We start from the raw sequence: 12,069 nt of genomic DNA on the forward strand, positions 1-12,069 counted from the left end.
AAAGGAAAGTCTAGATGATGAGAAAAGAACAAGGAAACACTTGGCAGAGAAGAGCCCGGCCTCAGCCTCCCTTCTCACTTGGTGCAGGCGTGTCCCGGGCCCTCCCACAGGCCCCAGGGATCGGGGATCTTGTGAGGCACAGATCCTGTGAGGCCGGGTGAACCCGAGTTACTGCCTTTGTCCGCTGACCCTGCTCCAGGAGCCCCAGCTCTGTCTGCGAGTCATTGATCCTGGCGCCGCTCCCGACTGTTAATCATTGCAGCCCAGAGAGGGGCCTCTTGAGTGGGAACCTCAGACAGGGAGGGATTCCACCCCGTCTCTACGGGCAACCGGGCAGTTGTACAGTCTGCATCAGCTTCTTTGTGCTCAACGCTGGGAATGTGCCCCTGGCCCACCTGCTCTGGGGGTGTGGTGGGGCCCGACTGGGCGGCCCAGGAAGTCCGTGGGGCCAAGTGAGGCTGTGAGAGCAGTTTGGCTCAGATAATGAGGGGCCCCAAGTGAGGCATCAGGGCTTGAGTTAACCTGCAGCTTTGGGGAGGAGAGTGGTGCTTTGGAAGATGAATCTAGCTCCTTGGGCTGTAAGAAATGAGGAAGAGAGTGACTGTTGAGGGGACCTAGGGTATGGGGTGGCAGTGGTTATGAGGGGTGTGAACCTGGGACACACAGCAAGGAGGATGGGCCTGATCTTGATTGTGGGCGGGGAAGAGGATATGTCATCCAGGACTCAGGGTTTGTGCCCTGTTTGCAGATTGCATTCCCTGGGCTCTGAGACAGAGATTTGAATTCCAAAGGTTGACTGGGTATTTCTCTTGGGATCAATACCTGTAGAAGGGAAGGGAAGGGAAGGGAAGGGAAGGGCAGGGAAGGGAAGGGACGGGAAGGAAAGGGAAGGAAAGGAAGAAAGCAGGATTGGGAACATGGAGAAGTTGAGCGTCAATGCAGTCTCAGCAGAGCTCAGCTGACCCTACATGGATGACCCTGCAGAGTTGTTCTATCTCGGGTAAAGGGACTGGGCTTTGTGTTCGCACATTGATCGGTGTTTTGTTGGGGGCCTCCCTGGGAAAGACGTGAGCTTAGGTGAGGTGGCTCCCTGCAGCTTAGGAAATCCCTGAGGCAGACTATCAGCTGAGGCTTTCTGCCAGCAGCACTCCTAGCAGTTGGGGGAAGACACCTGTCATTCCGGAGGGGGACCTTGGTGGCCCATCACAGGGTCTCCCACACTAAAGGAACATGGTAGGGCTCGTAGGAGGAGTGGGTCTAGGGAGGGTGATGAGTTCCGTTTTGGACATCTTGAGTTTGAGACATTTAAGGGACAGATGGGTGGGGTATCCAGTAGAGAGCTAGATGTATAGGTCTATAGCTCTGGAGGAAAGTCAAGGACAGAAATACAGGTTTAGCAAAAACATCAAAGTAAAGTGGAAGTCAGAGGGGCCCACGAGGCAGTTGGAGGCAGAGAGAGATGAAATTGGAGCAGACTCATTTGGCGGCTACTCCTCCAAGGGGCCTCACAAGACGAGACATCTGGACAAGTTCAGCCAAAACCAGTGGGTTCAGGAATTTCCAACTCAGTCGGAGCTCTTGAAGTTGAGTGAGAGCCCTGGTCACACACCAGACAGAGCTCTCGGTGGCTGATGTACAAATCAAGTGGAAATACTGACCGCATGGCGAGAAAGAGAGCTGCCCAGGGGATGGGGATGCTGACATGGGAGGCCTCTTCCCTTTGGTTCACCCCATCTTCCATGCCCTCCGCCGTCCATCTCCCTCTACCCATCCTTTGCTTTGAGGCCTTTTCCTCTCCCTCTCTCCCTGCTTTCTCTTCTCTGTCCAGCTCTCTCTCCTTCCCTCCCTCTGGGCCACTAGAGGGCAGCAGCTCACAGTCCAGACCACAGCGTCCACCCTCAGCCTTTGCTTGTGCTCTGCCTGGGGCTGGGGCTGGGGCTGGGAGGGGTGGGGCGGGGCAGGTGCAGAAGCACCAAGATTGCCCTCAGGTCCTTGGGGCTCCTCTCCCAAGAGTCAGGCCTGTACTTGTGGGGCTCTCCTGAGGTGGGAGTTGCCATGCTCAGGAGAGGGCAGGAATTGCTTCTTTGCTGTGCTTTGTCGAAGCATAGAGACACAGTGGCCAACTGTTCCGCCTTGGACAGATGGAGACTTTGAGGCTCAGAGAAGAGCCAGGACCTACTCAAGATCTCTGAGTTGACAATCCCTGCTCCCTGCTCTCTCATGAGGCTGTAGGGACACAGAGCCTTAAGAAATTGGTACTGGTTCTTCTTCCCACCGTTCGTGTCCCAGGGTGTTCTTGAAAGGGTTTTTCCTGGAAATAACAGGCTCTAATACTGTCCAGGGTGTCAGAAGTCCAGGACCGGTCCCTGGGATACTCCATTCCATCTCATCTGGAAGCCTCAGCTGGGCCTGGCTGCCTGGGTGTGTGAGTCTCCACTGATTCCTGCAAGACTCCTTGTGACCACGGGTCAAAAGGGCTGCATCTGAGCAGTTCGCCTGGGCCTGCCTTCCTGAAAGCATGGTCAGGCTAAGAAAAACTAAGTTTTTCCAAATGAGAGGGCAATATGGAATGATCTGGTTGAGGAGGGGGCATGATGGGAGGGAATTCATACATACAACAGCAGGTTGGGGACCAGAGTGCATACCTGGGGTCAGGCCCCAGTTACAGCCCCTGCCTTTCCCCCCAGCTCCCCCTACCATACATGCATGCATGCACATACTCATACATACATGCACAGGCTGGCTTCACAGCTTAAGGGGCAGCCTTGGTTCCTTTGGGCTCTGAGAGCAGCCCTAATCGACAGGAGTTTGAGACCCTGGCCAAGGAGTGCGGGGGCTTCAGAGGCAAGTCACGGCCCCTGACCAGGGTCCTGCAGATCTTCACACACTAGGGTTACTTTCTCTGAGCTCAACCACCATATTGTAGGACTAGTCCATCCCGCCTGCTTTGGCTGAGCTGGCACAGCTGGCTCTGTGGCCCCTGTTTCTTCTGAAAGGAGGAAGAAACCCAGGGAGTGGTGAGATCTGGATAGTGCTAAGAAACACCATTAAAGAGCAGCCCTGGCTGCAGCCGGGGAAGCCAGGAATGGAGCTGCAGGTGGCTGGCATGGGAGGTCTGTGACTGCACATGTCGGCCAGTTCAAGCCCAGGCTTTCTCATCCACAGTTCCATGACTGTCACTGGTCTCATTTCAGTAACAACTGTGAAGTCCCTGCTGGAGAGTTAGACCCAGAGTTTTGTGGATGTTTGCTTTCACGAAATTTCCTTGTTTTCATTTTTTTAAAAATTTGTTTAATTTTGGTTTTTCTTTACATTTCCCAAAATGGAAGACATGTTATTATTCTAGTAGCTGCCCTGTCCTTCATAAGACTCCCTGACATCTTCTTCTCAGAGTAGTGCAAAATGGGACCCTTGGCCTACTGAGGTCCTGTGTGTTTGTGGGGGATGAGGGTCATACTCAGGGATCTTAGAGCAATGTCTTGGGTAACCTCTACTTTCTGGACGTCCTCTAGTTCTCATTTCAAGAGCCAAACCTGATGGACTCACCACAGAGCTTCTCCCGTAAAGAAGCATTCAGCCCGTGGCAGCCCCCACAAGGCCTCCTGCCCTAGGGAAGAAGAAGGACATGATGTAAGAAGGGTTCCACCCAGACTGGAGGTGGAAAGCTGACCTCCTTGGCCCAGAGGAATGTAGGAAGGATAACAGAGATAGGAGAAACAAGAGGCCAGATAAGTGTATTTGGACTTCCTCTTCCTGTCCCATGTCTGGTAGGGGAGCTATATAGATAAACAGATTAAACGGAAAACCAGAAGCAGAGGGGGTTTCTGCCTTGCTGTCTGTTTGGAACTATGGGAGGAGACTGGTGGGCAGGGTGACCCTGGCAAATAAGGACAGACCCTGCAGATGTCCACGTGGGAATAGTTGTTCAGGGGCAGGACCTGAGCTAGTGCTCCTCAAGTCTCCCTGTGGAACGGGAAGGATCTGGACATTACTGCGTGCTCCCTAGCAGGCTGCGCTCAGTGGTTGTGTGGAAAATCAGTGGGCTGCCCCTGGGGGGAGGCAATGTCGTGTGGCCAGAGTGGCTGGGGGCTGGCCCGCCCCACCTGAGCTCCAGGCCGGATGGAAGATGTGGCGGAGGTGTAGGCAGGCTCTACACCAGGGTTAATGCAAGTGGGTGTGAGTCAGTGAGGGGAGAACCCTAGGACCGGCCTGAGCCAGAACAGTCTCAACTCTCACAGTCATCGACCACAGAGATGGATGCCCACCTGATGCCAACATCCAGGTGGACAAAGGGCATTGTTGCTGAGTCCAGGGGACCCAGGGGCAGAACAGTGTCCTTCATGCACATTTCTAAAGCCCATTGCCCCCATTGCTATGTGGTCGCCTAAGACCTCACTTGTACCCAGATGCCATTTGGGGAAGGAATAGAGTTAGAGAGGAAATGTGGACAATGTGGTGTTTATCTGAAGAGACTGAATTCTTTAAAGAGACTGTTTTGTCTAGAAGAGGTAGAGATACCATTCATAGGCAAGTTTAAGTTTTCCCAGCCAGAGGGGTGGGGTTATCTGATATCAGCTAAAGAAAATAAAAAGGCTACATTTCCTTTGCACAACTTAGTAAAAGCCTGCAGATTTGTGACCTGCCACACAGGATGGGCAGAAGGTCCTAGTCTAGAGGGGCAATCTGTGTTTTCCCCTGAACTGCCTTCCTCTATGTATGTCCAAATGAGGGAGTGTAAGTAAGATTTTACAGAATAATCATCTGCCAGCCTGTCTCCTTATCTCTAGGTAACTGACCCCCCAAATCTTTTTTTTCTGTATATAGTTCTTTTTCAAGTGTACATTGTACATTTGAATTCTGTTGCTTTTCTCACTTTACTGCTTTTGTTAGGTTTTCAGGGAAGGAGATATGATAATCCTGTATCTTCTATTCCTAGTTCCCTTGGAATCTGCTTACAGTCTCTTTGTGATGAAAATCTTCTTTGGATCAACAGGTTGGGATAAGACCACCGAAAGGTCTCCACAGTTTACCCCATTCCACCTGATTGTCACAGCTTCTCTGGAGAGCTAGGTTCCCAACAAGTTCTGCCCTGTTGGGCAGGGGGCCTCTCAGATATTACTCCCACTTCTCCAGCATCTTCTCTGTTTATCTACCCATTAATGATCTTAATTCCTGCTTCCCAGAGTCATTGTGAGACTAAAATAAAGAAGCGGATGACATTACTATACATAAAATAGATAAACAACAAGGACCTACTGTATAGCACAGGGAACTATATTCAATCTCTTGTAATAACATACAGTGGAAAAGAATCTGAAAAGAAAAAATATATGTATGTATATGTATAACTGCATCACTTTGCTGTACACCTGAAACTAACATTGTAAATCAACTACACTTCAATAAAGTTTTTAAAATGAATTTTAAAAATTTTATTACATAACTTTATTTTTTTGTATATATATATATTTTTTTATTGAAGTATAGTCAGTTTATAATGTGTCAATTCCTGGTGTACAGCATAATGCTTCAGTCATACATGAACATACGTATATTCATTTTCATATTCTTTTGCATTATAGATTACTATAAGATATTAAATGTAATTCCCTGTGCTTACAGTATAAAGTTGTTGTTTATCTATTTTATATATAGTAGTTAGTATCTGCAAATCTCAAACTCTCAATTTATCCCTTCCCACCCCCTTTCCCCCCTGGTAACCGTAAGTTTGTTTTCTATGTCTGTGAGACTGTTTCTGTTCTTTAAATAAGTTCATTTGTGTCTTTTTTTTTTTTTTTTAAGATTCCACATATAAGCGATATCATATGGTATTTTTCTTCCTCTTTCTGGTTTACTTTACTTAGACTGACAATCTCCAGGTCCATCCATATTTCTGCAAATGGCATTATTTATTATTTTTTATGGCTGAGTAGCATTCCATTGTATAAATATACCACAACTGCTTTATCCATTCATCTATCAATGGACATTTAGGTGGTTTACATGTCTTGGCTATTGTAAATAGTGCTGATATGAACACTGGGGTGCATATATCTTTTCAAATTAGAGTTCCCTCTGAGTATATGCCTCATCAGTTTTTAATTGAAAACTGGAGATTAAAATAATTTTTTGTTATTTTTATTACTTTTTTGTTTGTTTTGTTTTTGGGGGGGACGTAATGAAGTTTGTTTATTTATTTTAAAGGAGGTACTGGGTAGTGAACCCAGGACCTCGTGCCTGATAAGCATGCACTCTACCACTGAGCTATACCAGCCGTCCCTGGACATATAAAATATTGTAAGGTGCCAACTCTGGAAATCAGATTTCTTCCCCTTTTCTAGGGTTTTTCGGTTGCTGCTTGTAGGAGTTGTTATTTGTTTAGTGACTTTTCTGAACTGATTTTGTAACGTCTATTTGGTTGTGTGTGGCCCCTAAGGTCTCTGTTCTATTAGCTTAATAGCCAGCTAATGATCTGACAGAGATTTCCTTCAATGCTTGATGCCAAACATCTAGTTTTTACAGATGGTCCCTCAGTACGTGCTGGGGGCAATCCTTCAATATTCAGCCAGGCAGTTCACCAAGCTCCCTGTTCTTCCCAGGACTCAGCAATCTTTCTTGTTTAAGCACTCCCCTGATTCTCGTAAACTTTTGAATTTTCCAGAATTCTGAAAAACTTGATTCTAACAGTTTTTTTGGTGGTTGTTAGTTTTTTCATTGTGTGTAGGAAAGGGCAGATTTTGGAGTTCCTTACTCCACCATTGACATTGCCGTCTCCACTGTGCCTATTTTGTATTAAAGAGGGCCCCCCAATTTTTTATGTTTCAAGCTCCACAAAACCTGGATCTACCCCTAGTTGGGGTTGTAAGAGGGGACTCAGTCAGCTTTGGGTATTATGAAAATGTGACCTTATTATGTGGTTACTCTTTAATTATTTATGGGCAAGCGAAGCTTCCAGGTTGAGATGACAGAGTTTTCATAAAGTTGGGGGAAGGGGACTTCCTCTCTTTCTGCACAGGTCCCAGCACCTCCTGGTTCCGCGTGGACTGGAAGCTTTGGAAACATTGGAGGCAGTGCCCTTGGCATTTGCACAGGAATAAGATGCCCTCACTGGAGTGTTATGAGCATAGGGCAGTGCTTGGCAAGCTGAAGCCTATGAGACAAACATGGCCTGCTGCCTATTTTTTTATGACCTATTAGCTAAGAATGGTTCTTATATTTTTAAAAGGTGGGAAAAAATTGAAAGAATAATATTTTGTGGCATGTGAAAATGATATGAAATTAAAATGTCATTCTTCATAAATAAAGTTTTATTGGAACACAGCCACACTCACTGGTTGATATGTTGACTATGGCTGCTCCCTTGCTACAGTGGTGGAGTTGAGAAATTGAGATCAGGACGGTACATCCTGCGAAGCTTCAAATACTTACTATCTGGCCCTTTATAGAAAGTTGCTGACACTTGATATCAGGTCCTGACAGGGAGCATTGGAGCAGGAGGGAGAAAGAACAGAGTGGAGACCATCTATAGACAGAGGCTGGAAGGCTGCTTTTGAGCACAGGTGAGGTTTCTGGAGAATTCCCTGAGGCTCTTGAGGAGACTTTGCAGGGGCCTGGAGATCATGCATGATCAGAGGGGGCAAGAGCAGGAAATGTGAGTTTTTGACGTTAACATAACTTCATTCATCTCCACGGGATGATGGGCTAGAAAGGGTTTGGGTTTATTCTCATGAACACTTTTGTGGGAGGGTCATCAGCCCCATTTTACTGGTGGGAAGTTGAGCCCATGAAGATCCTGTTGAAAGCACAGTGCTAGGAAACACAGATCTCTGGTTCTTGGATGCCGAATTTCTTCCTGCTGCATCCATTCTGCTGAGCCTCAGACTGGGTCACGTCAGCTGCCTTGTCCACCTGTGGTGGCAGCACAGGGATGCCATCTGAGCTTGGCTCTGCTTCAAGGGGTCCCTTCTCCCAGGCAAACCCAACCCTAGAGCTGAAGGCCACGCTGTGTCAGATTCTGGAAAGGCTGTGGGAGTTGCTAATTGAAGCAGAACCTCAGAGAACCACAGAACCTCAGAGTCTCCAATCCCCCATCCAGGAAAGACCTTTCCCACTCTCCCTTCCATTTGTCTCCTCCTTCCTTCCCGTTCCCAGCTGGTCCCAGCTTCTTAGCCTGGCATTCAAAGTCCTCCTCTTTCAATACACTGCTTGAGAAGATGAGTCTTTAAAAACAGTATTTATGTTCTCACAATGTTCTTCAGGTCACAGGTGTGTAGTAAAGAATTTAACATTGCCCCAAGAGAGGTCTGACCCTTGCCCTCAGCTTCTGGGAGGTAAATGCTCAGCCCTTGGAATGTCATGCTTGATCAGAGTGTCTCTTTTTGCCTGGGAGCCTTGGGCCAGCCAGATAATAACAATGTGGTTTTGGACGGGGCTGTGGTTCAAGAAACATCAGCTCGACCTCCTGAGGGGCTGGAAACTGAGATCAGCCACTTGAGCAGTCAACCATGTCTAAGTGATAGAACCCCAGGAAGAGGGGACATGAAGGTTTCCCTGGTTGGCAGTGCAATGAGTGTGTTGTCACACATTGATGCCAGAAGAATAACACTGTTCAGACTCCACGGGGAGAGGAGGGCTTGGAGCTCTGTGTTTGGACCCTCTTGGATTCTTCCTCGTGTCCTGCCTCCCATGGCTGACTTTAATCTGCATCCTTTTGATGCAGTAAAACCTAACTTGAGTATGAAAGGTTTTGGTGAGTTCTGTGAGTCCTTCAAGCAATTTTTGAAACTAAAGGTGGTCTTGGGAACTTCCAGACTACTGGTGTCAGAGGTGACCATGGTCTTGTGGACTGTTCTCAAACTCTGCAGTGGCTAACTTTCACAATATCCACCAGCAACAGCCCCTGGAGAGAAAGGAATTTGAGTGTCTTAGTTACTACTTAGCTACTACCCAGAAGGCAGCTGATTTTCTTTCCCTAGCCTCCAGCACTCCTTTCTTATCTTATTTCCATCCAATTCTTCTATCTACTTTTTTTTTTAAATCTACTTCTCTGCCTTCTTCCTTCTCTTCCTGCTGGGAAGGAATGTTGGAGGATCGCCTTTTGAATCTTGGAGGGCCTCTTCTCTAGGGATTTTTCTGAAGAAGATGGTCCTACATTTTCTGAGGACTGATGCCCAGTGGGCTTTAGTGTAGCAAGGGGAGGAGGCAGGATGACACCCCAGGAACAAAGCCCTTTGCGTCTGCCAGGAATTTTGTTGATTACACATGTACTTGAGATCCAAGGAGCCCATGTGGCTGGCTTGAGCTAGGCCAGTCTATTCGAGAGACTGCAAGTACCTTTCTGACCACTTTAGGTGCCAGCATCTTTACCCCAAATGCCACTGAGTCTGATGGATCCATACTAGTAAGGATTCTGTAACATAACATTTGAAAAATATAAATGAAAATCAATAAAAAAGTGATATACCATATTCTGAAATGAGTAATATCCATAAATCAATAAAACTGTGTTAAATCAAATATATGCTTCTCTCTCTCTAACCCTCTCTCTTCTTTATTTCTCTGAGCTAAAGAAACTCTTAGCCAGATAAAAATGGCTAACGTGTAAGGAAGGCTTACTACATGTCATATACTATTCTAGCTACTTCGAACGGGCTATGTGATTTAATCCTTAGCGCATCCCTGTGTGGGGGGTATTGTAATCAGTCGACAGATGAATAGGATGAGGTTCAGAGACCTTGTGTGAGGTGACACAACCATGAGGGACTAGACCTGGGATTTGAACACATGCAGTTCCACTCTGGACCCTGTACTCTTAACCACCTGCTCCCTTCCTGCCAGGGGAACAAGTTCTGTCCTGAACTATTTGACCCTTTTCTTTGATCACCCTGGTTCTTTAGAGTAGGGCTCATGCAGTTTTAATTGGAATCCTGATAGAACAGGGATTGTGTTGCTTGGCTGATATAACTGTTGCGGAGATCTCTTAGGCTTCTGATGTGCCATTACTCAGCAGTCAGACTCTCGGCACAGAGCACTCATCCTGGTGTTACTCTACACATGTGTTGCTATGGAATTGGGCAACAGGGATGTCTGCTAAAACCCCTCTTTCCTTGACCTTTCCTGAGCTGCATCAGCAAATAACTCCTGCAACCTGCCCGTCCTGAGGTCTGATTGGAGAGGGGCTGGTAGATCATAAAGGGCTGGTCCCTTCTACATGTCATGTCTTGGCTCTCTGGCCCCTGGCTCAGACTCCCTCAGACGCTGTAATCATTAACTCTTGCAGGAAGCCCACGAGCTTGATAGGTATCGGAGCATCTGCTTCTGCCCAGTTAGATACAGTGACTGTTGAAGTCCTGAGATGGAGGGAAGTCAGCAAAGAGATGGCGGTGAGGGGGTGGCCGGGCAGGAGCCGGGTGGTGGGGGGCTGCGGCTGGGGAGGGACATGGGCCTGTGGAGCGCCGTGTCCCTGATTGCTGGCTGTGTGATCGGCTCTGGCATCTTCATGTCTCCACAGGGGGTCTTGGTCTACATGGGCAGCCCCGGAGCCAGTCTTGTGGTCTGGGCACTCTGTGGCCTTCTGGCCACCCTGGCTGCCCTGTGCTATGCTGAACTGGGGACCCTGGTTCCCGAATCTGGAGGGGAATATGCCTACATCCTACGAACCTTTGGGTCTTTACCAGCCTTCCTGGTCATCTACACGTTTGTGCTGGTGGGCAGACCAGCTGCCATCGCTGCCATCTCTCTGAGCTTTGCCAAGTATGTCATGGTCCCCCTTTACCCGGGCTGCTCCTCACTGCCCCAGGCTGTGCTCAAGGGTGTGGCTGCCACCTGCATCCTGCTGCTGATGCTGGTCAACTGCTGGAGCTCGAGGATGGCTACCACGCTGATGAACGTGTGCACAATCACCAAGGTGCTCTCCTTGCTGGTCATCATGGGTGGCGGCGCCGTGGTGCTGGGCCAGGGCCGTGGCCGTGTGCAAGCCCTTCTGTTCACCTTCCACAACACGTCACAGCAGGCCGGGCACATCGGCATGGCCTTCTACCAGGGCCTGTGGTCCTTTGATGGCTGGAACAGCCTCAACTGTGTGATGGAGGAACTCAAAAATCCAAATGTGAGTCCATGATACTGCTTCAGGGGGTGAAATCTCTGAACAGCACCAAGTTCCAATGATTGTTATTTGAGCTAAGACCCTGAGAAATCGGCTGAAGACAGGGCTCCCTTCCTGTACTCGTGGGACTTAAATGCCAGCCCACTATCTATCCTGATTAGTTTATGTAATTATATGAATAATAACTTCTCAAGTAAGCAGAGGACTTTACAGTGTCATACCTATGCTCTCATTTTGTTGCCCTGGGAGGTAGGCATTGTCATCCCATTTTTCATGTGGAAAAACCAAGGTTCATAAAGGGGAAGTGAGTTGGAGGTCATACCACTAGTAAGAGGCCACGCTTGACGACACTCAGCTTGCTCTCTCCTGGACTGCTCTCTCTGGAACACTGTGGTAGATGTAACTTAATTCACACCTGCCAAAGTGTGGGAGCCACTACAGGACATTGCATCATGGTTTGGGACAGAAGAATGGGCCAGTCTTGCCTGGCTCACCCCACCTGTGAACCTGGGGCTGGCTAGTCATTGCCCTTGGAGGTGGGGATGGATCTGCAGGGCCCCCTGGGAGGCATATGGAACGTGCAGACTCTACAGTTACTATGGACTCTTTGCTATCAATCTATTTGCCTACGATGCTATTTGTTTTCTTCTGCCCCTGCAGGAGTTTTAAATTCTCATAGAATGAAAACTGCAAGTGTTTTTCTCTTTGTCTCAGGGCTGGCTTAAGGGTCATTACCTCTCCCAGTGTCTCAGCAAAGGCTCCCTGGAGCAGGGTTTGGGAGAAGTTGGGAGGAGAGGAGGAGCTTGGAGACTAAAGTTTAAGAGCAGAGAGAGACAGGAGTCCTGGTACCTGGTTTTTATTCTTGCATGTAATTCCTTATGCCTCAATTCTTTGCCTATAAAAATGGAGCTCAAATTAGCTGGCCTGCCTACCTCACAGGGCTTTGGGGTACCGAACGGTATAAT

General features: G+C 48.2%; 1 protein-coding gene across 2 annotated transcripts in view; it reads left to right on the forward strand.

Moving 5' to 3' along the window:
• Positions 1 to 12,069, forward strand: part of LOC105062960 (b(0,+)-type amino acid transporter 1-like) — a 28,792-nt gene that overhangs the window by 7,843 nt on the left and 8,880 nt on the right. Inside the window, exon 2 of one of the 2 annotated variants that reach the window (XM_074341716.1) lies at positions 10,511 to 11,107. In XM_074341716.1, the coding sequence (XP_074197817.1) occupies positions 10,526 to 11,107 (582 nt within the window). In that variant the 5' untranslated portion in view covers positions 10,511 to 10,525. Of the gene's footprint in view, positions 1 to 5,564; positions 11,108 to 12,069 lie in introns of those variants that run through there. The other variant, XM_010947384.3, reaches the window with a different exon arrangement.

Source organism: Camelus bactrianus, chromosome 15 (genome assembly GCF_048773025.1).
Source record: "Camelus bactrianus isolate YW-2024 breed Bactrian camel chromosome 15, ASM4877302v1, whole genome shotgun sequence".
NCBI lineage: Eukaryota > Metazoa > Chordata > Mammalia > Artiodactyla > Camelidae > Camelus > Camelus bactrianus.